Raw genomic sequence first — 24,969 nt, 5'->3', positions numbered from 1 at the left:
AAGGAGAACGTTGGTACGGTCGGCAAGGTACTCCCTCAGCATCTTCCCAAACTTTGCACTCCTTGTGAGAGTACCCCGCGCCTCAGGGCCTGTCCGATGGGAGGGTCTGAGAAAACTCTCCCAGAACTTTGACAGTGTTCCCCTGCTTCTGCTGGGTTGAAGTTGTGTCTCTCTTGCCTGTACTCCTTGGTTGTCCAAAGAAGTGTGCCCTCTGCCCCCAGTGTTTTCAGATAGGATTTTTTTTTATTAGTTCCGCAAAAAGGGCCTTCTGGTACTGCCCCATTTTTGTAGACCTGTCCGCCTCAGGAATAAGAGATATAAAGTTCTCCTTGCAGCGTGGGTCTAGAAGTGTCACCAACCAGTAATGACTGTCACACAAAATTTTGAGAACGCGAGGGTCATGGGAAAAGCATCGTAACATAAACTCAGCCATGCGTGCCAGACTACTAACAGGCAAGACTTCCGTGTCCTCACCAAGAGGATGACTGACCATGCTCTCCTCCTCCTCCTCCTCTCTGTCCTCTGGCCATCCACCCTGAACAGACGGCATGACAGCTGTGCAGGTAGTACCGTTTATAGTGCATGAAACTAGCTCCTGTCCTTCCTCCTCTTCCTCATCTTCCTCATTGTCACCCAATCCAAGTTGGGATGAGATGAGGCTTGGCTGTGTGTAATCACCCTGTATGGTTCCTTACTCCATCTCATCGCGCTCCGCCTGCAATGCATCCTCTTTGATTGTGAGCAGAGAGTGTTTCAGAAGACAGAGAAGCGGGATGGTGATGCTAATTATGGCATCATCGCTGCTCACCATCATGGTAGAGTCCTCAAAGTTTTGGAGGATGGTACAGATGTCTGACATCCATGTCCACTCCTGAGGTCTTATGTGTGGAGTCTGAACTGAATACCGACGGCCTTGTTGATGCTGGTACTCAACAACTGCCCTCTTCTGCTCACAAATCCTTACTAACATCTGCAGTGTAGAGTTCCAATGCGCGGGGACATCACACAGCAGTTTGTGAGCCGAAAGCTGCAAACGCTGCTGAAACACTGCAAGGGCGGCGGAAGCTGTAGCTGACTTTCTAAAATGGGCACACAGGCGGCGTCCTTTCACAAGCAGATCCGGCAGCTCCTGGTAGGATTTGAGAAACCGCTGAGCAACGAGGTTAAGCACATGGGCCAGGCATGGTACGTGTGTGAGCTTGCCTCGCCTCAGAGCCGCCACCAGGTTCCAGCCATTGCCACACATGACCATGCCTGGCTGTAGGTTCAGCGGTGTGAGCCACAGATCTGCCTGCTCTTTCAGAGCTGTCCTCAACTCTTCAGCATCGTGCGGTTTTTCACCTAAGCATATTAGCTTCAGCACAGCCTGTTGCTGCTTGGCCGAGGCAGTGCTACAGTGCTTCCAGCTTGTGACTGATGTGGTCATTTCGGAGATGGAGGCTGAAGAGGAGGAGGAGGCTGAGGAGGATGCGGTGCAGGAGCTGTAGACTGTGGGGGCAACCCTGATTGACCTAGGGCCCGCAATCCTTGGCGTCAGGAGGACGTGTTCCATCCCAAGGTCCGACTGGGTCCCAGCTTCCACTAAGTTAACCTAGCGTGCCGTCAGCGAGATGTACCATCCCTGCCCACAAGCACTTGTCCACGTGTCTGTGGTCAGGTGGACTTTACCGGTAACAGCATTGTTGAGAGCACAGGTAATGTTTTGGGACACATGTTTGTGTAATGCGGGGATGGCACACGGGAAGAAATAGTGGCGGCTGGGGACCGAGTACTGAGGGATGGCCGCCGCCATCAGGTTGCAGAATGCTTTGGTCTCCACGAGCCTAAAAGGCAACATTTCGAGCGCAAGCAGTTGTGAAATGTGAGAGTTTAATAGTGTGCCTGTGGGGCGTTGGCTGCATATTTGCGCTTGCGTTCCAAGGACTGGGGTATGGACAACTGAACGCTGCGCTGGGACAAGGACATGGACGTGCTTCCTGATGCTGCGACTTGAGAGTGTGCAGGGCAGGAGGCATCTTCGCATGCACCATGGACAGGGGTTTGGCTTGCATGCAGCGAGAAGAAGCGGAAGAAGCAATGGTGTCATCCGCAGACACTGTTCCTGGACCCTGGGGTTCAGCCCACAAAGTCGGGTGCTTTGCTGCCATGTGCCTGATCATGCTGGTGGTGGTCAGGCTGGTCGTATTGCCACCCCTGCTGATGCTGGCCTGGCAGGTGGTGCAAATGGCCTTTTTGGGGTTATCGGCAGAGTCTTTAAAAAACGACCAGACTCGGGAAGACCTAACAGTTGTACTGGCAAATTCCGTCGTGTTGGTGTTACAGGGGAACGGTTGCCTGCCTTCTGTCTGCGGCCACCACACTGATTCTTCCTGCCTGTTGGGGTGCTCTGCCTCCCTCACCCTGTGTGCTGCTGTCCTCGCTCTGCATGTCCTCCTGCCAGGTTGGGTCAGTTACTATATCATCCACCACCTTGTCTTCCACTTCCGCACCCTGGTCCTCCTCCTGACTTTCTGGCAATTGTGTCTCATCATCGTCCACCTCTTGTGACAATTTCCCACCGTCGCCTTCGTGTGCCCGTGGCTGCTCAAATATTTGGCCATAGCTACATGCGATCTCCTCTTGCCCTGCTTCAAGTGGACCGGGAGAGAGGCCCGAATCTATAAAATGGAAAAGTGAACAGCTCTTCAGAGTGTCCTAGTGTGGGATTAGTTGTCTCTGGGTACTCGGCATGGTGGGAGGAAGGAGGATCAGGGTGAGGAATATGCGGTCCAGACTCATGGCTACTGAGACTTGACCGTGTGGAAAGACAGGGTGGTGGTGGTGGTGGCTAAGTGACTGGAAGCATTATCCGCTATCCAACCAACAACCTTTTGACACTGCTCTGGGTTCAATAGTGGTGTGCTGCGGTCCCCTAGAAATTGGGACAGGAAGGTCAGGTGAGAAGATGTGGGTGTTTGTTGTGGCACAATTTCGTCTTGCCCACGGCTTGTCCTCAGCCTCTGCATGCACCATTACCATCACGTCCAGTTCCCCGTCCCTTGCCACGTGCCTTACCCATTTTAAATGGAGGACAGTATCTTCCATGCTCACTACAAATGACTGAGTTTGGAGCAAACTTATATGTGATCCGTGTGATGGAGAAAACAGAGTTTTAAATACCTGGCCTGTAGGTAAGTAGTTTGACCAGCAAACTGCTGTGAATTGCTTCACTGACACACTGAAAGAAATTTTTAATGGAGGCCAGAAATGGCAGTATTTTCTGACAATGTATATGTGATCCGTTTGATGGAGAAAACACAGTTTTAAATAGCTGGATTTCTAGCGCTGTAATATGGAAAGAACCTGGCTGTATTCGGCAGTGCCAAAAAGCAAATGGTGCAGAAAAAACGGTGTTCTCTGGATTGCTTTTTAAGCAAATAATGAGGATTAAGATCCAAATAAAAGTATTCCTGGCCCCTGAGACCTGGGCCTTTGTATAGAAATATCTAACAGCAGCAGAAGGCAGAATTGGAATGGAGCCTCTTGTGCTATATGCACTGCAGTCTGCTATATACACTGCCTGCCTATACACCCTGCCTGCCTGATATCTCTGCAGATGGATTAGTGCTCAGAAGGACTGTTTGTTAAGATGGATATGTGTAATGTACGGTTTTTCTCCCTACACTACCTAATACACAAGCAAATCTCTCCTTGACGTAGCAGCAGCTCTCCCTACACTGTCTGATCCGGAGTGACTGTGATGAGCATGGCGGCGCCAGGTCTGATATAGACCTGATGACGCTGTGTGGCCAGCCAATCACTGTAATGCCCACAACCAACATGGCTACGGCATTACAGTGCATGGCAGGCAATCCCTGCATGTTCATTGGCTCTCTAAAGAGCGCCAAACATGCATGGAGGGGACCCGAGTTCCCGCCCGAGCAACCCGGAAATACTCGGCGAGTGCCGAGCATCTAGAGCAGTGAGATGCTCGGTTGAGCACCGAGTAGTAGCGAGCATGCTCGCTCATCACTAATCTTAACAACTCATTTATATATTAAGAAAAACGTGGATTTCTCTGGAATAAGACATCAGATTGCAGATATCACGGTATCATTTTATTCAACTTTCTATGACCTACAGACAGCTTAGGAGGGTGGATCCTACTAACAGACACCCTTTAGGGTAAATTTTTTATCTCTAGTGTAAAAAATCTGTCATAGCCAATATTTATTCTTTAATATCTACAGAATTAGCAGCATATCTTAATATCTCAATATCTTACCTCATTGTCATGTCCTTTTTGAACCCAGTCAACAAATTCCTCTTTTAGTACTTTTTCATACTCAGTTGCATCATTTTTTTTTATTATTTTGTCCTTTAAATGCGTGTTTTCTTCAGGATCTAATGCCTTTAGGTGATCAAAATAGTTAAAAAGGAAAAACAATGTGAAATATTGTGTAGTTTAATGTCGTTTCTATGTAAAAAAAAAACAAAAACAAAGCATAAAAGGTAAATCAAAAGTATTCACACTATAGAGTCCACTATAACCAAAAGAAGAAAAACACAGAAAATCAGAAAGGAATTTAAATACCTCAAAAAAACTAAAATAACAAGTGGATTCTCCAAATTTAATACGAATGTCACGGGTATGTCAAAAGTGACAGACAGTCACCCTGCAGTTGGTTGCAGGAGATCTCTGCGTTTGGCATTGCGGACAGCTTCTTAGATGAGAGGCTGTCTTTTTGACTTAGCGGCCACCTCCCTCTTGCTAATTAGCTCTCTGGCCTGGGTGTATAAATAACTGGTGTGTCTGAGAGGAAGTTTCTGGCTATATTCATTTCTACTTGTGAGGCTTAGCAGGAGCAGTACTTTGTCCTCTCTGGAGCTTGAGGCCGTGTGCATATTTGGAGTCATCTAAAGCTAAGCTGTTTCCCCCTGTTTTGTCTACCCTTGTTGTCTATAGAGTTTAGTGGAGGTTGACTAGTGCTCATCTTCTCTCATCCCTAGCCATAGCCATATGCCAGGGAAAGACAGAGCGAGGCACGCAAGCAGCAATTGCTGAAGAGGCAATATAGGGACGGTAGTTGAGACAGGGTGACACTAGATTAGACTAGGGGGTCTCCCCCTCCCCCCTTTCCCTAGTGTCTGGGCTCCCTTTCCCTCTTCCCTCTAGTGTTGCACTAGTCTTTCCCACACCTGGCGTGACATTACAGTGTTGACCCTTATGTTTCAAGACTTCTGCACTCCAGAAGCATGCTAAATGTCAGCTTCTGAGCCAAATCCCGGCTAATGATAATTGTGACAGTCACTGGTGTGATATTCGAGGGGAGGTATGTGTCACTCAGGTTGCTCTCCTGGGTGTATTGAAACCTACTAAATTTCTGCCAGTATGTTATGTGCTGGGGGTTAACTCTCTCAAAGGGTGTGGTTTTATGGAAATGGCAAAGAGGGTGGGAGGCAATTCCCCTACGTCCCCTCAGGGTGTGTCTAAGCAAGGTTTATAGGCACAGTCCTGTTTTTTTTTTCTGTGTTGGTGAGTCAGGAGAGACAAGTCTCCAGGCTGTGTAACTTCAGCTCAGAGAGGAGTTGAAGGTGCTGCAAATTGGTGCAGGGCGAACCCGCACACATATGGACTGTGTTACCATTTGTCTTTTGTTTTACCTTTATGCCAGCAAGGTTGAGTTTACTTTTGCTGAAGTCTGCAGTGCTTTATGCTGACATAATAAACCTCCAGACGAAAACGTTCCTGTGTCTACTTCTGAGTGAGTCATCTTGCCACACAATGTGTTCTTGCCTGATCAGTAGTGTTGAGCGAGCATGCTCGAAACTGCTCGGTGCTCGCCCGAGCATCTCACTACTCAGGATGTTCGGCGAGCAACGAGCATTTCCGGGTTACTCGGGCAGGAGCTCGGGTCTCCGCCCTGCATGTTTGGCGCTCTTTACAGAGCCAATGAACATGCAGGGATTGCCAGCCAGTCACTGTAATGCCGCAGCCATGTTGGTTGTGGGCATTACAGTGATTGGCTGGCCGCACAGCGTCACCTCGAGTATTTAAAACCAGGTGCCGCCATCTTGGACACAGTTGATCCGGATCAGACAGTGTAGGAAGAGTGCTGCTGAGCTAGGGAGAGATTTATACTGCGAAATAGGTAGTGTAGGGTCTCTAAAGCCTGCAAAATCAAACAAACAGTCCTTCTCAGGATTAATATCCATCCCAGATATCAGGTAGGCAGGCAGAAAGGCTGTATAGGAGACACAGTGGTTATACCAACAAACACTGCATTACAGTCCTGTGTGCTGCTTTTCAAATTGCTAGACTTAGCCCCAGGTCTCAGGGGCCAGGAAAATTCCTTTTTTTTTCATCTAAATCCTCCTTTTTTTTTTTTTCCCTCAGTCAGACTGTACAAATACCCGTCTTATTAACCTTTTGGTATTCCCTCCCCCCCCCCCCCCAAAAAAAAAATGAGAGTGTCTGTGTCTTTTTTCCATAAAAAAAAAAACAGTTTGAGTGTCTCGCTGACTGTTCAGACACACAAATATATCTGTTTAAAAGAGTCTGGTGTAGGCCAGAGAACTAGAGCTGTGGTTTTCCTCGTCCACGGTTCTAATCTCCTTTATATTACCCTTTTGCCATTGATAGTGCGAGTGTAAGCTATTTTACTTCAGTTACAATGGGCAAAGCGCATGGCAAGGGACGTGGAACTGGACGTTCTGGTGATGGTGCGTGCTGAGGATGGGGCCGTGGCCAAGGTGAAAATGTGCCACAACCAAAAGCCACATCTTCTCGCTCGCAGTTCTTGACCGAATTACTAGGGAAGCACACAACAGCACCACTATTGCGAACTGATCAGTGTGAACAGGATATTAATTGGATAGCAGATAATACTTCCAGTCACCTGGGCACCACTACCTCCGGTCTGTCTTCCACACGGTCAAGTGTTAGTAGTCGTGAGTCTCGACTGCATACTCCTCCTCACACTGATGCTCCTTCCTCCCACCATGCCGAGTGTTGTCAGACAGCAACTGATCCCACAGTTGGACACTCTGAAGAGCTGTTCACTGGTCCGTTTCCATATTTGGGTCCCTCGCCTGCTCCGCTTGAAGTGGTGGAAGAGGAGATCCCATGTAGCAATGGCCAAATATTTGAACAGCCACGGCCACAGGAAGGCGACGCTGGCAATTTGTCACGAGGTGGACGATGACAAGACACAATTGCCACGAAGTGAGGAGGAGGACCGTGGTGCGGAAGTGGAAGAGGAGGAGGTGGTGGATGATCTAGTAACTGACCCAACGTGGCAGGAGGACACGCAAAGTGAGGCCAGCAGCACACAGGGGGAGGGAGGCAGAGTACCCCAACAGGCAGGATGAAGCAGTGTGGTGGCCGCAGACAGAAGGCGGGCAACTGTTCCCTTTAACACCAACACGAGGGACCTTGTTGTAGCATCGGCGTCCCTGCCCTCTGCTAGGCAGGGACGCCGTCCCTCTCACCTCCGTGCTCCTCACATGGGCCCCTCCAGCGCTTCCCTCTCTCGCCCCCCGGCTCCTGGCGCGGCTTCTCCCTGCACTCCGTTCCCTGCTGTGGCCGGCGCGCGTTCCGCCTCCAGCAGAGTGCTTAGGGTGCACGCGCGCGCACTCCCCCCCCTCTTAAAGGGACTGCGCGCGTCTTCCTAAAAAGTCCACGGCCAATGGCCAGAGGACTTTCCACATTTAAGGCACCTCCTCCAAAATGGAGGTGCCCGAGCAACAGTTGTCGCACTGTGTCTTCACCTCTGCTTCAGCCCTCAGGTCCCTCCGCTAGCCTGACTAGTCCAGCCTGATTCCTGCCTGTCACCTGTCTGCTACCTGGAAGCACCTGCCAGCACCCGCTGAGTTTATCTACCTGCTTATCCGGAAGCGCCCGCCAGCACCTGCCTCAGCTATCCACCTGCTTACCCGGAAGCACCTGCCAGTACCTGCCGTGTCGATCTGCCCGCTGGGTTGAAGATACCTGCCGTCTACCCAGAGACTGTCCCCCTCACTTGCTGTAACTACCTGCTTGCCTTCCCTGAGAGTTACCCGCTTCCTTAAAAGGACTTCCCCTTTGCATTGCAGCTCAGAGGTTCCACCTCCCGGACCTGTTACAGTTGCCAGTACAACCGGTAGGTCTTCCAGAGTCTGGAATTTTTTTTAAGACTCTGCTGATAACCCCAAAAAGGCCATTTGTACCACCTGCCAGGCCAGCATCAGCAGGGGTGACAAAACTACAAGCCTGACCACCGCCAGCATTATCAGGCACATGTCAGCAAAGCACCCGACTTTGTGGGGCGAACCCCTGGGTCCACGACCAGTGTCAGCGGGTGTCACCACTGCTTCTTCCGCTGTTGTTCGTATAAGAGAACTCCGTGTTCTGCGTGCAAGGCAATCCCCTGTCCATACTGCATGCAAAGATGCACCCTCCTCTCAGTCTTCACTTGTTATGGCAGTTTCTCAAGAAACAGCATCAACGTCCACGTCCCACCGCAGTGTTCAATTGTCCATATCCCAGACCTTTGAACGAAAGCACAAATTCACAGCCAATGCCCCACAGGCCACAGTCCTAAATTCGCACATTTCACGACTGCTTACGTTGGAAATGCTGCCTTTTAGGCTGGTGGAGACGGAATCCTTCCGCAACCTTATGGCGGTGGCCGTCCCTCGGTACTCGGTCCCCAGCCGACACTATTTTGCTCGATGTGCCATCCCCGCACTACAAAAGCACGTGTCCCAAAACATCTGCCGTGCCCTCAACAACGCAGTTAATGGGAGAGTCCACCTGACAACGGACACGTGGACAAGTGCTTGTGGCCAGGGACAGTACATCTCCCTGATGGCACACTGGGTAAACATAGTGGAAGCCGGGACCCAGTCGGACCTTGGGATGGAACACATTCTCCCCACACCGAGGATTGTGGGCCCTATGTCAGTCAGAGTTGCCCCCACAGTGTACAGCTCCTGCGCATCATCCTCCTCCTCCTCATGTTCAGCCTCCATCTCAGATATCACCACATCAGTTACAAGCTGGAAGCACTGCAGTACTGCCTCAGCCAAGCGGCAACAGGCTGTGCTGAAACTCATAAGCTTAGGTGATAAGCCTCACACTACTTGTGAGTTGTGGACAGCTGCGAAAGAGCAGGCAGATCTGTGGCTGAGACCGCTGAACCTATATCCAGGCATGGTCGTGTGTGTCAATGGCCGTAACCTGGTGGCGGCTCTGAGGCAAGGAGAGATCACACACGTACCATGCCAGGCTCATGTGCTTAACCTCGTGGTTCAGCAGTTTCTTAAATCGTACCCAGAGTTGCCAGATCAGCTCGTCAAAGTACGCCGCCTGTCAGCTCATTTTCGCAAGTCGGCTACAGCTTCCGCCGCCCTTCCTGTGTTGTAGCAGAGTTTGCAGCTTCTGGCACACCGACTGGTGTGTGATGTCCCCACACGTTGGAACTCTACCCTCCACATGTTGCAAAGGATTTGTGAGCAGAAGAGAGCAGTTGTGGAGTATTAGCTGCAACAAGGCCGTCGATATTCAGGTCAGACTCCACACATAAGACCGCAGGAGTGGACCTGGATGTCTGACATATGTACCATCCTGACAAACTTTGAGGAGTCCACCAAGATGGTGAGTGGCGATGACGGCATCATTAGCATCAGCATCCCACTTGTGTGTCTTTTGCAACGCTCTCTGCAGAGAATTAAAGAGGAGGCATTGCAGCCAGAGTATGTTGAGATGGATTAATAAGCTGTAGCGGGCGATTACACAGCCTCATCTCATCCCAATGTGCATTGGGGGGACAATGAGGGGGAGGAGGAACAGGAGCTGGTATCATGCGCTGTAGATGATAGTACCTGTACAAGTGTCATACCGTTGGTTCAGCGTGGATAGCCGAGGACAGGGGGGAGGAGGAGGAGAGCATGGTTCGTCATCATCTTGGTGAGGACACGGAAATCTTGCCCGTTTCCAGTCTGGCACGCATGGCTTACTTTATGTTGCGCTGCCTTAACCGTGACAGTTCGTTGCCCAACCAAGGCGTACAGGCGAGAGAGACGCAGCTCCAATCCAGCAGAGGCAGGGGAGCACTGTCAACGTTCTGGGACAGTTTTCTGAGACCCACCCAGCTTACAGGCCCTGAGGCGCGGGGTACTCTCACAAGGAGTGGAAAGTTTCAAAAGATGGTGACCTTACCAGCATCCTCCATGATTCCTCTGTGCCTTTTAATTATTGGGTATCCAAGCGGGACACTAGGAATGAACTCGCTCTGTACGCCTTGGAGGTCCTGGCCTGCCCTGCCGCCAGCGTGTTATCGGAGCGTGTTTTTAGTGCCGCTGGGGGAATTATAACTGATAAGCACACTCGCCTGTCAACTGACAATGCTGACAAGCTGACCCTTATCAAAATGAACAAGGGCTGGATTGGGTCAGACTTCTCATCACCACCAAATGACAGCAGAGTAACATAAAGTCAAATCCACTGTGTTATTTCGGGAGGTGTATTCACATGCACCGCTTCACACCCACACATGGGTATACGCTTCCTCATTTCGGTTGTTTTTTGCTCTTCTCCTTATCCTCAGCCTCCACCAACACTATACCACCAGGGTGACCGTGGTACGTGTTGCCAGCATTGCAAGTTCCTCCGTCCTAATTTTTGGCAGCTTTTGCTTGGAAGGCATAGGCAAAGAGTGTGGGAGACCCACTCCCCAATAATGGGAATAATGTTTTTAATATGCTGCACTGCATGGCTCTTGTAAGGGGCATTGCAAGTTCCTCCATCCTAATTTTTGGCAGCTTTTGCTTGGAAGGCATAGGCAAAGACTACGGGAGACCCACTCCCCAATAATGGGAATAATGTTTTAAATATGCTGTACTGCACGGCACTTGTAAGGGGCATTGCAAGTTCCTCCGTCCTAATTTTTGGCAGCTTTTGCTTGGAAGGCAGAGGCAAAGACTATGGGAGACCCACTCCCCAATAATGGGAATAATGTTTTTAATATGCTGTACTGCATGGCTCTTGTAAGGGGCATTGCAAGTTCCTCCATCCTAATTTTTGGCAGCTTTTGCTTGGAAGGCATAGGCAAAGACTATGGGAGACCCACTCCCCAATAATGGGAATAATGTTTTTAATATGCTGTACTGCATGGCTCTTGTAAGGGGCATTAAAACCGTCTTGTTAAGCTACTGTGACCTCCACATCTCTTCCAAGGGGCATTGATATTGTCTTTTTATTCCACTGCGACCTCAACCACTCTTCCAAGGGGCATTAATATTGTCTTTTTATTCCATTGGGACCCCCACGTCTCTTCCAAGGCGCATTAAAACTGTTTCGTTAAGCTACTGTGACCTCCACGTCTCTTCCAAGGGGCATTGATATTGTCTTTTTATTCCACTGGGACCTCCACTTCTCTTCCAAGGGGCATTAAAACCATCTTGTTAAACTACTCTGAACTCCATGTCTCTTCCTAGGGGCTATCAAACCATCTTGTTGAACCACTCTGAACTCCACAGCTCTTCCAAGGGGCATTGAAATGTTGTTTTTAATTACCTCTAACCTCCACGACTCTTACAACGGGCATTGCATTTCCTCCTAATTTTAGTCAGCTTTTGCTTTCAATGCATAGGCAAACACTAAGGGAGACCCACTCCCCAATAATGGGTATTAGGTTTTTAGTACCCTGTAATACACATCAGTTTCAAGGGGCATTGCAGTTCCTCATAATTTTTGGAAAGCCTTCCATTCACTGCTTAGGCCAACAGTGCACAGGAGACCCAGTTGCTATAAATGGAAAACAGCGGTTTAGTTAAAGCCCTCTGACCTCCAAGTCACTTCCAAGGGGCATTGGAGTGCCTCGAAATTTTTGGTAGGCATTGCACTCACTGTATGCCCTATAACTGTGTAGCCGAACCGCTCCTTTTGGTACAGAAACATTTCCTACAAGACATATGTGTGGTTGACTGGCCTGATATTGATGTGAATGGTCCCTGTTCCTCCTGCTCTTTCTCCTTTGCCACCACTTCATCCATCATTCATCACCTGAAGCTTTGTTTTAACGGGAGTCATAGAACTGGGATAGTAGCAGGAAAACATCCAGCAATCCTCAGAAGAGGTAGGATATGCGCCAAAACGCTGACCACCTCAGGCCTAGCCGCTACTACATACATGCGCTTGCATTCCAAGGAACAGAAAGCTAAGGAGATGGATGGCCTTATGATCATGAATATTTTACTCTTTGTGTAGGAGGCCGACCACTGCTGCTGACTACCTTCTGAACTTTGTGTTGAAGCCTGATTGACCCAGGACCCGCAATCCTATATGTCTGGAGGACGTGTTGCATCCCAGTGTCCAACTGTGTCCCGGCTTCCACAATATTAACCCAGTGTGAAGGCGTCAGTGAGATGGACCATCCCTGGCCACATTCACTTGTCCACGTGTTTGTGGTTAGGCTGTCCTTCCCACTAAATGCACTGGGGAGGGCACAGGTAATGTTTTGGTATGCGCGCTTGTGTATAAGGCGCACCGGGACAAATAGGGGTGCCTGGGGACTGTTTATGGACACCCGGCCGCCCCCAGGCAGCTGGGGACCAAGCATGGACACCCGGCCGCCGGGTGGCTGTGGACTGAGTATGGATATCAGGCCGCCGAAGCAGCCATGACGTGGTGGCCAGATTCCACCTCCACATGCTTAAATGGCCCAATTTCAAGTGCAAGCAAGCAGTATGGTATTGCAGCCTGGGGGTGGGTGGGTGGCAGGCTGCATACTTGCACTTGCATTGCAAGGAATGGGGGAGGTACAATTGAACACTGCCCTGGGACAAGGACTTGCACGGGGATAGTTGGAAGTCTGCGTCTTCTGATGCGGAAAGGATCACTTCTGATGGGCACACTTTTAGGCAGTGATCTGGGTGTCAGAGATGCTTCCAGGGGTCTTCCCCATGCTGTTCCCATGTCTTTTCAGCACTGTATGCATGTGTCACACAGCACATGGCCAGATAAGGTTGTGAAATGTTAAAATGACATTTCCCGGTGAATGCATTTGTCACGGTTGAAAGCAATACAAAAGTGCAAAAACGCATAAAAAAACGCTACTTGTGAACATAGCCCAAGGTGTGGAAGAGCATTTTTGTTTTTGGTTATTTATTTTACCTTATACACAAGTCTTTACCCTGGAAAGGATGTTCCTTAACATATTTCACAGGAAAGCAGTTTCAGTTTAGTTTTTAAATGTTTTATTGTGAGCCCTTAAAAGTGGCTTAATACCTCTGACCACGTTGTTGACAGCAGTGACCTGGGGGTCAGAAATGCTTCCTGCGGCGATCCCCATGCTGTCCCCATGTCATTTGAGCACTGTCACTATCGCTTTGGGCACTTTTTAGGCTTTCTACAGACTGCTGGGGGTGCTGCCGCAAAAATGTTATACCAGACAATTTTAAATAGATATATTTGCGGCTGAACAGTGAGCGACACACTCAAACTGTTTTTTTTTTGTAAAAATGGCCCAAAAGTGGATAATACAGAGGTTTGAACCGTGGAACTGCAAAACCACACTTCTGTTTCTCTGGCCTTCACCAGACTATTTTCAACAGATATATTTGTGTCTGAACAATCAGGGAGACACTATTACTGTTTTTCTTTACGGCAAAAAATGGCAAAAGCAGGATAATACAGAGGTTTGAAACGTGGAAGTGCAAAACCACACTTCTGTTTCTCTGTCCTACACCAGACTATTTTAAACAGACATATTTGCGTCTGAACTGTCACAGACACACTTTTTATTTTTTTTGGGGGGGGGGGGGACACCAAAAGGTTAATAAGACGGGTATTTGTACAGTGTGAAGGAGGAAAAAAATAGAGGATTTATATGAAAAAAAAAAGGATTTTTCCTGGCCCCCGAGACCTGGAGCTAAGTCCAGCAATTTCAGCAACAGGAGCACACAGGACTGTAATGCAGCGTTTGCTGGTATAACCACTGCGTCTCCTATACAGCCTGCCTGTCTGCCTGATATCTGGGATGGATATTAGTCCTGAGAAGGACTGTTTGTTTAATCTGGCAGCCTTTACAGACCCTACACTAACTATTTCGCAGTATAAATCTCTCCCTAGCTCAGCAGCGCTTTCCCTACACTAGCTGATCCGGAGCGACTGTGTCCAAGATGGCGGCGCCCGGTTTTAAATACTCGAGGTGACGCTGTGCGGCCAGCCAATCAAGGTAATGCCCACAACCAACAGAGCATTACAGTGACTGGCTGGCAATCCCTGCATGTTCATTGGCTCTGTAAAGAGAGCCAAACATGCAGGGCGGAGACCCAATCTCCCGCTAGAGTAACCCGGAAATGCTCGGTGCTCACCGAACATCCCGAGTAGCGTGATGCTCGGGCAAGTACCGAGCAGTGTCGAGCATGTTCGTTCAACACTAGCTATAACTCATTATCGGTGCCAGAAGCTGGTGTTTGGCTATGTATCATATTTGCTGCAAGTCATAACAGACAAAGGGGCTTTAATAAGTACTAATGACACTTGTAATGAAAGGGTAGATTAATTCTGTAAACTGCAGTAGCCATTTAACCACTTAGTGGCAGAGCCAATTTTGACCTTAATGAACAAGCCCAGTTTTTGAAATCTGACCAGTGTCACTTTATGTGGTAATAACTCTAGAATTCTTCAATATATTCCAGTGATTTTGAGATTTGTTTTCGTGACGCATGTAATTTGTTAGTGGTAAATTAAAAAGGATATGTTTTATGTTTATCTGTGAAAATATCGGAATTTTGGTGAAAATTTTTAAAAATTAGCAATTTTCAAACTTTCAGTTTTTACATCCTTAAACCAGTTAGTCGTGCTGTACAAAATAATTAAGAAATAACATTTTCCATATGTCTTGTTTACGTCTGCATCATTTTTCAAATATAATTTTATTTTGTTAGGATGTTAGAAGGGTTAAAAGTTTAACAGTATTTTTCAAGAAATTTACAAAACATATTTCTTTAGGGACTTATTCAGACTTTAGCCCAAAATGTTTCACTTTTACAAGGGATAGCACGAGGAAATGGACCACACAATTTGTTACACAGTTAATTCTGAGTTGATGCCTCACATGCCGTCAGAAACCCCTGTTTGGACAAACGGCAGGACTCAGAAGGGAAGGAACACCATTTCAATTTTGGAACACAAATTTGGCTGAAATAGACTGTGCCATGTCGCATTTGTTAGGCCTATGAGGTGCCTAATCAGCAGAACCCCCCCCCCACACACTACAACTAACCTAATTTTGGAAACTACACCCCTCAAGGATTTTATCCAGGGGAATAGTGAGCATTTTGAACCCATAGGTACTACACAGAATTTGATAACATTTACATTTTTTTCAATTTTTTTCATAACAATGTTGATTTAGCCCCAAATTTTTCACTTTTTCAAGAGGTAACACGAAAAAGTGGAGCTCATATTTTGTTACTCTCTTTCTCCTGAGTGCGGCAATACCTCAAATGTAGACACAAAGTTCTATTTGGAAAAACGGCAGGGCTCAGAAGGGAAGAAGCAACATTTGGTATTTGGAGTGTAAATTTGGCTGGAATAGATTGCAGACCACATGTTGCATTTTCATAGTCTCTGAGGTACCAAACCAGCAGCCACCTCGCCTACTGGAGTTTAGGCACAGTAGGGCTCATAAGTAGGGGGTTTATTTGGATTTGGGAGAGCAGATATCACTAGATTTTATTTGAAGGGGTGGGAGCCATGTCGCTTTTCCAGAGTGCTTGTTCTACCAGTAACATGGGAACCCTCTATATTTCCAGTGACAGATGATGTTCCTGAGTGGGGGCTGGATAAGTTAGAGGCTTTATTGGTAAAATATTAAGATTTGAGAGTCCTCAGTGGTTGATACCTTTTAATGGCTAACTGAAAAGATGGTAACAAATAGCAAGCTTTTGAGACTTCTCATGCCTCTTCATCAGACACAGAATAACACAAAATCTGAAGAGTCACATATTTATGCACAACAGGGCACAAAAATAATGCAATAGATGAGACAAGTGACGTGAAGCAGAACTATTAGTAGGGGAGGGGGGAGAAAGAGTTGTGGCCGTAAATATTAGAGCAGTTCATAGATAAGTAATGTGAAAGTTTTATTGTCCTGTGATTGAGGTACTGACCACTGAGGACTCTCAAATCTTAATATTTTTCTATATACTGGCTAACACAGTACAAAGATATTGGTTTTATTGGTAAAATTTTGGGGTACATAACATTTTTTGATTGCTTTCTGTACAAGGCTGGGATCACAGTCTTGTGTTTTACACTGAGCGCTTACGATTATGTTTCCATGTAAACCCCACAAAAATGTGAACCACTCACTATAATGAGGCAGATGGAGACACTTTGGACTCTGTTTGAAATCTGTCCCAGTGGTATCCATAATTTTTTGGCATTCACAGAACAGTTGTCGCCAACACTTGTGTGCTATAAACATGCCTAAAATGATGGGACAATGCTGGAACAGAGACCCAACGTAGTCCAAAGTGACTCCATCTGCCTCATTATAGTGACTGTTTCTGTCAGGTGTTTTGTCTGAATTGCAGTTTGGGGATTTACACAGAAACTCCAACGTGAGTGCTCAGCTGAAAGCACAGAATAAATGTGAACCGAGTCTTATTCCAATTTTTGGGAAGTAGAATGAATAAATAAATAGTAGTACAAGAATAATTTTTATTTTTATGCTATTTCTTGTGTAGTATAAGTGATAAGGCAGTTTTATTCTTTGAGTCAGTACAATCACAACAATACCAAATTTAATTTTTTTTTATGTTTTGCTACTATCATACAATAAAAATGCTATATTCTGAGAGATATAACTTTTTAATTTTTGGCAAACCGAGTATGAGGGTTCAATTTTTGTGCAACAAGTTAAACATTTTTTGGGGAACATAACATTTTTTGATCCCTTTTTTATTCCAATTATTCAGACGCACAATGAACAAAAAACAGCAATTCAGTTATTGTTTTTAAATACTATTTTTTTTTTTGCATTCTCCACCATGTGGTAAAAGTAATAAGACGGATTTATTCTTTGGGTCAGTACGTTTATAGCTATACCAGACTCATATAGTTTATTTGTTCTTTACTATTTTTACAGACTAAAAACAATATTTTACAAAAATGTATTTGTTTATGTATCGCCAAATTCTGAGAGCTGTAATTTTTTTAATTTCTTTGTCGAATGAGCCATATTAGGGCTTGTTTTTTGCGGGATGATTTGGCGTTTTAATTTATTCAATTTCTTTTTTACATACTACTTTTTGTTCAAATTTTTTTTGTGTTAGTATGATGAAAAAGCTAAATTTTTGTTGTGTTTTTTACTAACTTTTTTATGGTGTTCGCCATACAGAATAAATAATGTGACAGTTTTATAGTTCGAGCTGTTCCTGATGCGGTGATACCAATTATGTGTACTTTTTTTTTTTTCTTTTGGTTTTAACGCAAACGCTGTGTTTTTAGTGGCGAAACAGGTTTTCGTGATGTGTGTGTGCATTTTTGTATGTTTTTTTTTTTTTTTTTTTACTTTTTCTCTTATTCCCACTGTGGCATATAAATTTTTTTTTACTTTGATAGTTGGTCTCATACATTGCAGTACTCATGTACTGTGATGCATGAGACCTGTCAGTTCTTCACTGACACAGCTGTTAGACCCTGCTTATAGTGAAAGTGTTAATGGACTTGTTTTAATTAGTGTTGAGTGAATTTGTTCGGCATTTCAAATTCGGGGTTAGGCTTGTTCGCGCCAAAAAATTGGCTCCGTCCATGCACATCCCTGATTTGCCACACTGTCACGCAGATGTTATCTGTGTGACAGCGTGGTAAGTCAGGGATGTTCGTGGGCGGAACCAATTTTTTTTTTTTTGGCGCGAACAAGCCGCAACCCCGAACACGAACCCAAATTTGAAATGCTAAATAAATTCGCTCAACACTAGTTTTAATCCCTTTTTTTTTAAAGCTGTAATTTTTATTGATATATAAAGATTGTTCAAACGACCAAAAAAAACATAACAAGACTTTGAGTTAGTTGGTATATAAGTACATACAAAAGCTGGAGGTTTCCATTACCTCTAGACACACAAAATATACATACTGTAAATATAAAAGACCAAGCCTTGGAAGACCCCCGTCCCTCCTTCCACTGAATCTCCCCGGCAGTCATTATGTTTTTGTGCTCGCCATCAAACCCTATAATATTATGATTCTACTTGACAAATTGACGAATAGACTAGAAAGAAAGGAAAATCATGAGACAAAGGGAAACGAAAAGCAAGGGGACAGTAAGTCTCAGTTATTATTTTGTGGCCAAAAATAGTTAACTCCCTGTTAACTACTTAAATGCTGCTGTCAATTGTGAAAGTAACTTCTAAGGGGTTAACCGGCCCCGATCGGTCAGGGCCGATGTCGCAGAGTGTCAGCTATCATAAACAGCTGTCACTCATGGAATTTTCACACTATATATTTATTTCTCACCGCCGTTTTAAAATGGCAGTGAGGAATAATGCCCCCCCCCCCCACTTTATCTTTGTTTTGTAATCTGACTAGTGTTGAGCGAGCACTAAAATGCTCGGGTACTTGAAGCTCGGGCCGAGCTCGCCGTGATACTCGGGTGGTCGACTCGAGCAACGAGCCCAATGTTAGTCTATGGGAGACCCGAACATTTTTGCGGCGGCACCCCCGGCAGTCTTTTAAAAGCCTAACAAGTGCCCAAAACTATAGTGACAGTGCTCAAATGACATGGGGACAGCATGGGGATCGCCCCAGGAAGCATTTCTGACCCCCAGGTCACTGCTGTCAACAATGTGGTCAGAGGTATTAAGCCACTTTTAAGGGCTCACAATAAAACGTTCAAAAACTAAACTGAAACTGCTTTCCTGTGAAATATGTTAAGGAAGTTCCTTTCCAGGGTAAAGACTTGTGTATAAGATAAAATAAATAACCCCCCAAAAAACACTCCTCCACACCTTGGGCTATGTTCACAAGTAGCATTTTTTATGCTTTTTTGCACTTTTGTATTGCTTTCAACCGTGACAAATGCATTCACCGGGAAATGTCATTTTAACATTTTACAACCTTATCTGGCCATGTGCTGTGTGACACATGCATACAGTGCTGAAAAAACATGGGAACAGCATGGGGAAGACCCCTGGAAGCATCTCTGACACCCAGGTCACTGCGTAAAATGGTGCCCATCAGAAGTGATCCTTGCCGCATCAGAAGATGCAGACTTGCAACTATCCCCGTGCAAGTTCTTGTCCCAGGGCAGTGTTCAATTGTACCTCCCCCATTCCTTGCAATGCAAGCGCAAATATGCAGCCTGCCACCCACCCACCCCCAGGCTGCAATACCATACTACTTGCTTGCATTTGAAATTGGGCCTTTTAGGCATGTGGAGGCGGAATCTGGCCACCACATCATGGCTGCGTTGGCGGCCTGGAATCCATACTCAGTCCCCAGCCGCCCGGCGCCGGGTGTCCACACACGGTCCCCAGGCGCCCCTATTTCTCCTTGGAATATCCCCCCACACACTTTTCTTAGCCAGGCCTGCTTTAGGGCAGCATTGGACGAGCCCACCAGAGAACCAGACTCCTCCGGTGGGCCCTGGCTTCTCCATCAGGGGAGTTGAGAGTGCCAAGGTGAGGACCATGATGATGATGATACAAGTCAGCATCTGCTTTGATTTCTTGGAATGCAAGGTAAGTGTGCAGCCTGCCCCCCACCCACCCCCAGGCTGCAATACCATACTCCTTGCTTGCTTGCACTTGAAATTGGGCCTTTTAGGCATGTGGAGGTGGAATCTGGCCACTACCTCATGGCTGCTTCGGCAGCGAGGTATCCATACTCAGTCCCCAGCCTCCCCTATTTGTCCCAGTGTGCCTTATACATAAGATTAAGCGCGCATACCAAAACATTACCTGTGCCCTCCCCAGTGCATTTAGTGGGAAAGACAGCCTATTCCGCTGTAGTGTGTGCATGCCAAACCCCTGTTCATGGTACATGCGAAGATGCCTCCCACCCTGCACCTGTCATTGCAGACTTGCAACTATCCCCGTTCAAGTCCTTGTCCCAGGGCAGTGTTCAATTGTAGCTCTCCCAATCCTTCCAATGCAAGCGCAAGTATGCAGCCTGCCACCCACCCACCCCCAGGCTGCAATACCATACTGCTTACTTGCTTGCACTTGAAATTGGGCCTTTTAGGCATGTGGAGGCGGAATCTGGCCACCACGTCATGGCTGCATTGGTGGCCTGGAATCCATACTCAGTCCCCAGCCGCCCGGCGTCCACACTCGGTCCCCAGCCGCCTGGGGGCAGCCGGGTGTTCATAAATGGTCCCAGCCGCCCCTATTTCTCCTTGGAACAACCCCCCACACACTTTGCTTAGCCCGGCCTGCTTTAGGGCAGCATTAAACGAGCCCACCAGAGAACCAGACTCCTCCAGGTGGCCCTGGCTTCTCCATCAGGGGAGTTGAGAGTGCCAAGGTGAGGAGCATGATGATGATGATAGAAGTTAGCATCTGCTTTGTTTTCTTGGAATGCAAGCACATGTATGTAGTAGCGGTTAGGCCTGAGGTGGTCAGCGTTTTGGCGCATATCCTACCTCCTTCGAGGATTGCTGGATGTTTTCCTGCTACTATCCCAGTTCTATGACTCCCGTTAAAACAAAGCTTCAGGTGATAAATGATGGATGAGGCAGTAGCAAAGGAGAAAGAGCAGGAGGAACAGGGACCATTCACATCAATATCAGGCCAGTCAACCACATATGTCTTGTAGGATATGTTTCTGCAACAAAAGGAGCGGTTCGGCTACACAGTTACAGGGCATACAGTGAGTGCAATGCCTACCAAAAATTTTGAGGCACTCCAATGCCCCTTGGAAGTGACATGGAGGTCAGAGGGCCTTAACTAAACCGTTTTTTCCATTTATAGCAACTGGGTCTCCTTTGCACTGTTGGCCTAAGCAGTGAATGGAAGGCTTTCCAAAAATTATGAGGAACTGCAATGCCCCTTGAAACAGACGTGGATTACAGCGTACTAAAAACCTTCTACCCATAATTGGGGAGTGGGTCTCCCTTAGTGTTCGCCTATGCAATGAAAAGCAAAAGCTGACTAAAATTAGGAGGAAATGCAATGCCCGTTGGAAGAGTCGTGGAGGTTAGAGTGGTTTAAGAAGACGCTTTTATTGCCCCTTTGAAGAGACGTGGAGGTCACACTAGCTTAACAAGACGGTTTTAATGCCCCTCGGAAAAGTAGTGGAGGTCGCAGTAGCTTAACAAGATGGTTTTAATGCCCCTTACAAGAGCCATACAGTACGGAAAAGTAGTGGAGGTCGCAGTAGCTTAACAAGACGGTTTTAATGCCCCTTACAAGAGCCATACAGTACAGCATCTTAAAAACATTATTCCCATTATTGGGGAGTGTGTCTCCCATAGTCTTTGCTTATGCCTTCCAAGCAAAAGCTGTCAAAAATTAGAATGGAGGAACTTACAATGCCCCTTACAAGAGCCATGCAGTACAGCATATTACAAACATTATTCCTATTATTGGGGAGTGTGTCTCCCATAGTCTTTGCTTATGCCTTCCAAGCAAAAGCTGTCAAAAATTAGGACGGAGGAACTTACAATGCCCCTTACAAGAGCATTGCAGTACAGCATATTACAAACATTATTCCCATTATTGGGGAGTGTGTCTTTGCTTATGCCTTCCAAGCAAAAGCTGCCAAAAATTAGGAGGAAATGCAATGCCCGTTAATTAAAAACAACATTTCAATGCCCCTTGGAAGAGCTGTGGAGTTCAGAGTGTTTAACAAGACGCTTTTAATGCCCCTCGGAAAAGTGGTGGAGGTCACAGTAGTTTAACAAGATGCTTTTAATGCGCCTCAGAAGAGACGTGGAGGTCCCAGTAGCTTAACAAGACAGTTTTAATGCCCCTCGGAAAAGTGGCTGAGGTCCCAGTAGCTTAACAAGACGGTTTTAATGCCACTCGGAAAAGTGGTGGAGGTCCCAGTAGCTTAACAAGATGCTTTTAATGACCCTTGGAAAACTGGTGGAGGTCACAGTAGCTTAAAAAGACTCTCTTAATGCCCCTCAGAGGAGACGTGGAGGTCCCAGTAGCTTAACAAGACGGTTTTAATGCCCCTCAGAAAAGTGGTGGAGGTCACAGAAGCTTAACAAGACGCTTTTAATGCCCCTTACAAGAGCCATACAGTACAGCATCTTAAATATATTATTCCCATTATTGGGGAGTGGGTCTCCCACAGTCTTTGCTTATGCCTTCCAAGCAAAAGCTGACAAAAATAAGGACAGAGAAACTTTCAATAATGGCAACACGGACCACGGTCAACCTGGTGGTATAGTGGTGGTGGAGGCTGAGGATAAGGAGAAGAACATAACATAAAACAGCCAAAATGAGGAAGCGTATACCCATGTGTGGGTGTGAAGCGGTGCATGTGAATACACCTCCCGAAATAACACAGTGGATTTGACTTTATGTTACTCTGCTGTCATTTGGTGGTGATGAGAAGTCTGGCCCAATCCAGCCCTGGTTCATTTTGATAAGGGTCAGCTTGTCAGTTGACAGGCGAGTGCGCTTATCAGTTATAATTCCCCCAGCGGCACTAAAAACACGCTCCCATACCATGCTAGCGGCAGGGCAGGCCAGGACCTCCAAGGCGTACAGAGCGAGTTCATTCCACGTGTCCAGCTTGGATACCCAATAATTAAAAGGCACAGAGGAATCACGGAGGATGCTGGTACGGTCGGCAAGGTACTCCCTCACAATCTTTTGAAACTTTCCACTCCTTGTGAGAATACCCCGCACCTCAGAGCCTGTAAGCTGGGCGGGTCTCAGAAAACTGTCCCAGAACGTTGACAGTGTTCCCCTGCCTCTGCTGGATTAGAGTTGCCTCTCTTGCTTGTACGCCTTGGTTGGTCAACGAACTGTGACCTCTGCCGCTAGTGTGTTAACATGGGAATTTTTTTAACAGTTCTGCAGCAAGGGCCTTCTGGTACTGCCCCATTTTTGTAGCCCTCTCCACCTCAGGAATAAGAGAGTGAAAGTTCTCCTTGTAGCAGGGGTCTAAAAGTGTCACCAACCAGTAATGACTGTCACCCAACATTTTGACAACGGGAGGGTCACGGTTAATGCAGCGTAACATAAAGTCAGCCATGCATGCCAGACTGGTAACGGGCAAGACTTCCGTGTCCTCACCAAGATGACGACTGACCATGCTCTCTTCCTCCTCCTCCTCCTCCCCCTGTCCTCAGGCCACTCACGCTGAACCCACGGTATGACCGTTGTACAGGTACTACCGTCTACACGGCATCATACAAGCTCCTGTTCTTCCTCCTCCTCTCCCTCATTGTCCCCAAATGCACATTGGGATGAGATGAGGCTGGGCTGTGTGTAATCGACTGCTACAGCTTCTTGATCCATCTCATCATACTCTGGCTGCAATGCCTCCTCTTTAATTCTCTGCAGAGAGCATTGCAAAAGACAGACAAGTGGAATGCTGACGCTAATGATGGCGTCATCGCCACTCACCATCTTGGTGGACTCCTCAAAGTTTGTCAAGATGGTACATATGTCAGACATCCAGGTCCACTCCTGAGGTCTTATGTGTGGAGTCTGACTTGAATATCGACGGCCTTGTTGCAGCTGGTACGCCACAACTGCTCTCTTCTGCTCACAAATCCTTTGCAACATGTGGAGGGTAGAGTTCCAACGTGTGGGGACATCACACACCAGTCGGTGTGACGGAAGCTGCAAACGCTGCTGTAACACAGCAAGGGCGGCGGAAGCTGTAGCCGACTTGCGAAAATGAGCTGACAGGCGGTGTACTTTGACTAGCAGATCTGGCAACTCGGGGTATGATTTAAGAAACCGCTGAACCACGAGGTTAAGGCATGGTACATGTGTGATCTCGCCTCGCCTCCGAGCCGCCACCAGGTTACGGCCATTGTCACACACGACCATGCCTGGATGTAGGTTCAGCGGTCTCAGCCACAGATCTGCCTGCTCTTTCACAGCTGTCCACAACTCACAAGCAGTGTGAGGTTTCTCACCTAAGCTTATGAGTTTCAGCACAACCTGTTGCCGCTTGGCGGAGGCAGTACTGCAGTGCTTCCAGCTTGTAACTGATGTGGTGTTATCTGAGATGGAGGCTGAACATGAGGAGGAGGATGATGCGCAGGAGCTGTACACTGTGGGGGCAACTCTGACTGACATAGGGCCCACAATCCTCTGTGTGGGGAGGATGTGTTCCGTCCCAAGGTCCGACTGGGTCCCGGCTTCCACTATGTTTACCCAGTGTGCCGTCAGGGAGATGTACCGTCCCTGGCCACAAGCACTTGTCCACGTGTTCGTTGTCAGGTGGACTCTCCCAGTAACTGCGTTGCTGAGGACACAGCAAATGTTTTGGGACACGTGCTTGTGTAGTGTGGGGATGGCACACGGGGCAAAATAGTGTTGGCTGGGGACCGAGTACCGAGGGACGGCCACCGCCATAAGGTCGCGGAAGGATTCCGTCTCCACCAGCCTAAAAGGCAGCATTTCCAACGCAAGCAGTCGTGAAACGTGCGAATGTAGGACTGTGGCCTGTGGGGCGTTGGCTGCGAATTTCCGCTTTCGTTCAAAGGTCTGGGATATGGACAATTGAACACTGCGGTGGGACGTGGACGTGAACGTTGATGCTGTTTCTTGAGAAACTGCCATAACAAGTGAAGACTGAGAGGAGGGGGCATCTTTGCATGCAGTATGGACAGGGGATTCCCTTGCAAACACAACAGGGGGTTCTATTGCACACACAACAGCAGAAGAAGCAGTGGTGACACTCGCTGACACTGGTTGTGGACCCTGGGGTTCGCCCCACAAAGTCGGGTGCTTTAATGCCATGTGCCTGATCATGCTGGTGGTGGTCAGGCTGGTAGTTTTGTCACCCCTGCTGATGCTGGC

The 24,969-nt window shown here is 47.3% G+C and overlaps 1 protein-coding gene across 4 annotated transcripts in view; it reads right to left on the bottom strand.

The window, feature by feature from the left end:
- Positions 1-24,969, bottom strand: part of LOC141157210 (probable ATP-dependent RNA helicase DDX60) — a 1,123,923-nt gene that overhangs the window by 363,870 nt on the left and 735,084 nt on the right. For all 4 annotated transcript variants that reach the window (XM_073644228.1, XM_073644203.1, XM_073644220.1 and 1 more), the window contains one exon: positions 4,265-4,390. In XM_073644228.1, the coding sequence (XP_073500329.1) occupies positions 4,265-4,390 (126 nt within the window). The remainder of the gene's footprint in view (positions 1-4,264; positions 4,391-24,969) is intronic.

This window comes from Phyllobates terribilis, unplaced genomic scaffold (genome assembly GCF_046119375.1).
Source record: "Phyllobates terribilis strain yellow unplaced genomic scaffold, ASM4611937v1 Scaffold_1__5_contigs__length_1240528914, whole genome shotgun sequence".
In the NCBI taxonomy this organism is placed as follows: Eukaryota; Metazoa; Chordata; class Amphibia; order Anura; family Dendrobatidae; genus Phyllobates; species Phyllobates terribilis.
Note: the sequence above shows the minus strand (reverse complement) of the source record. Positions and strands in the feature narration are given on the sequence as shown.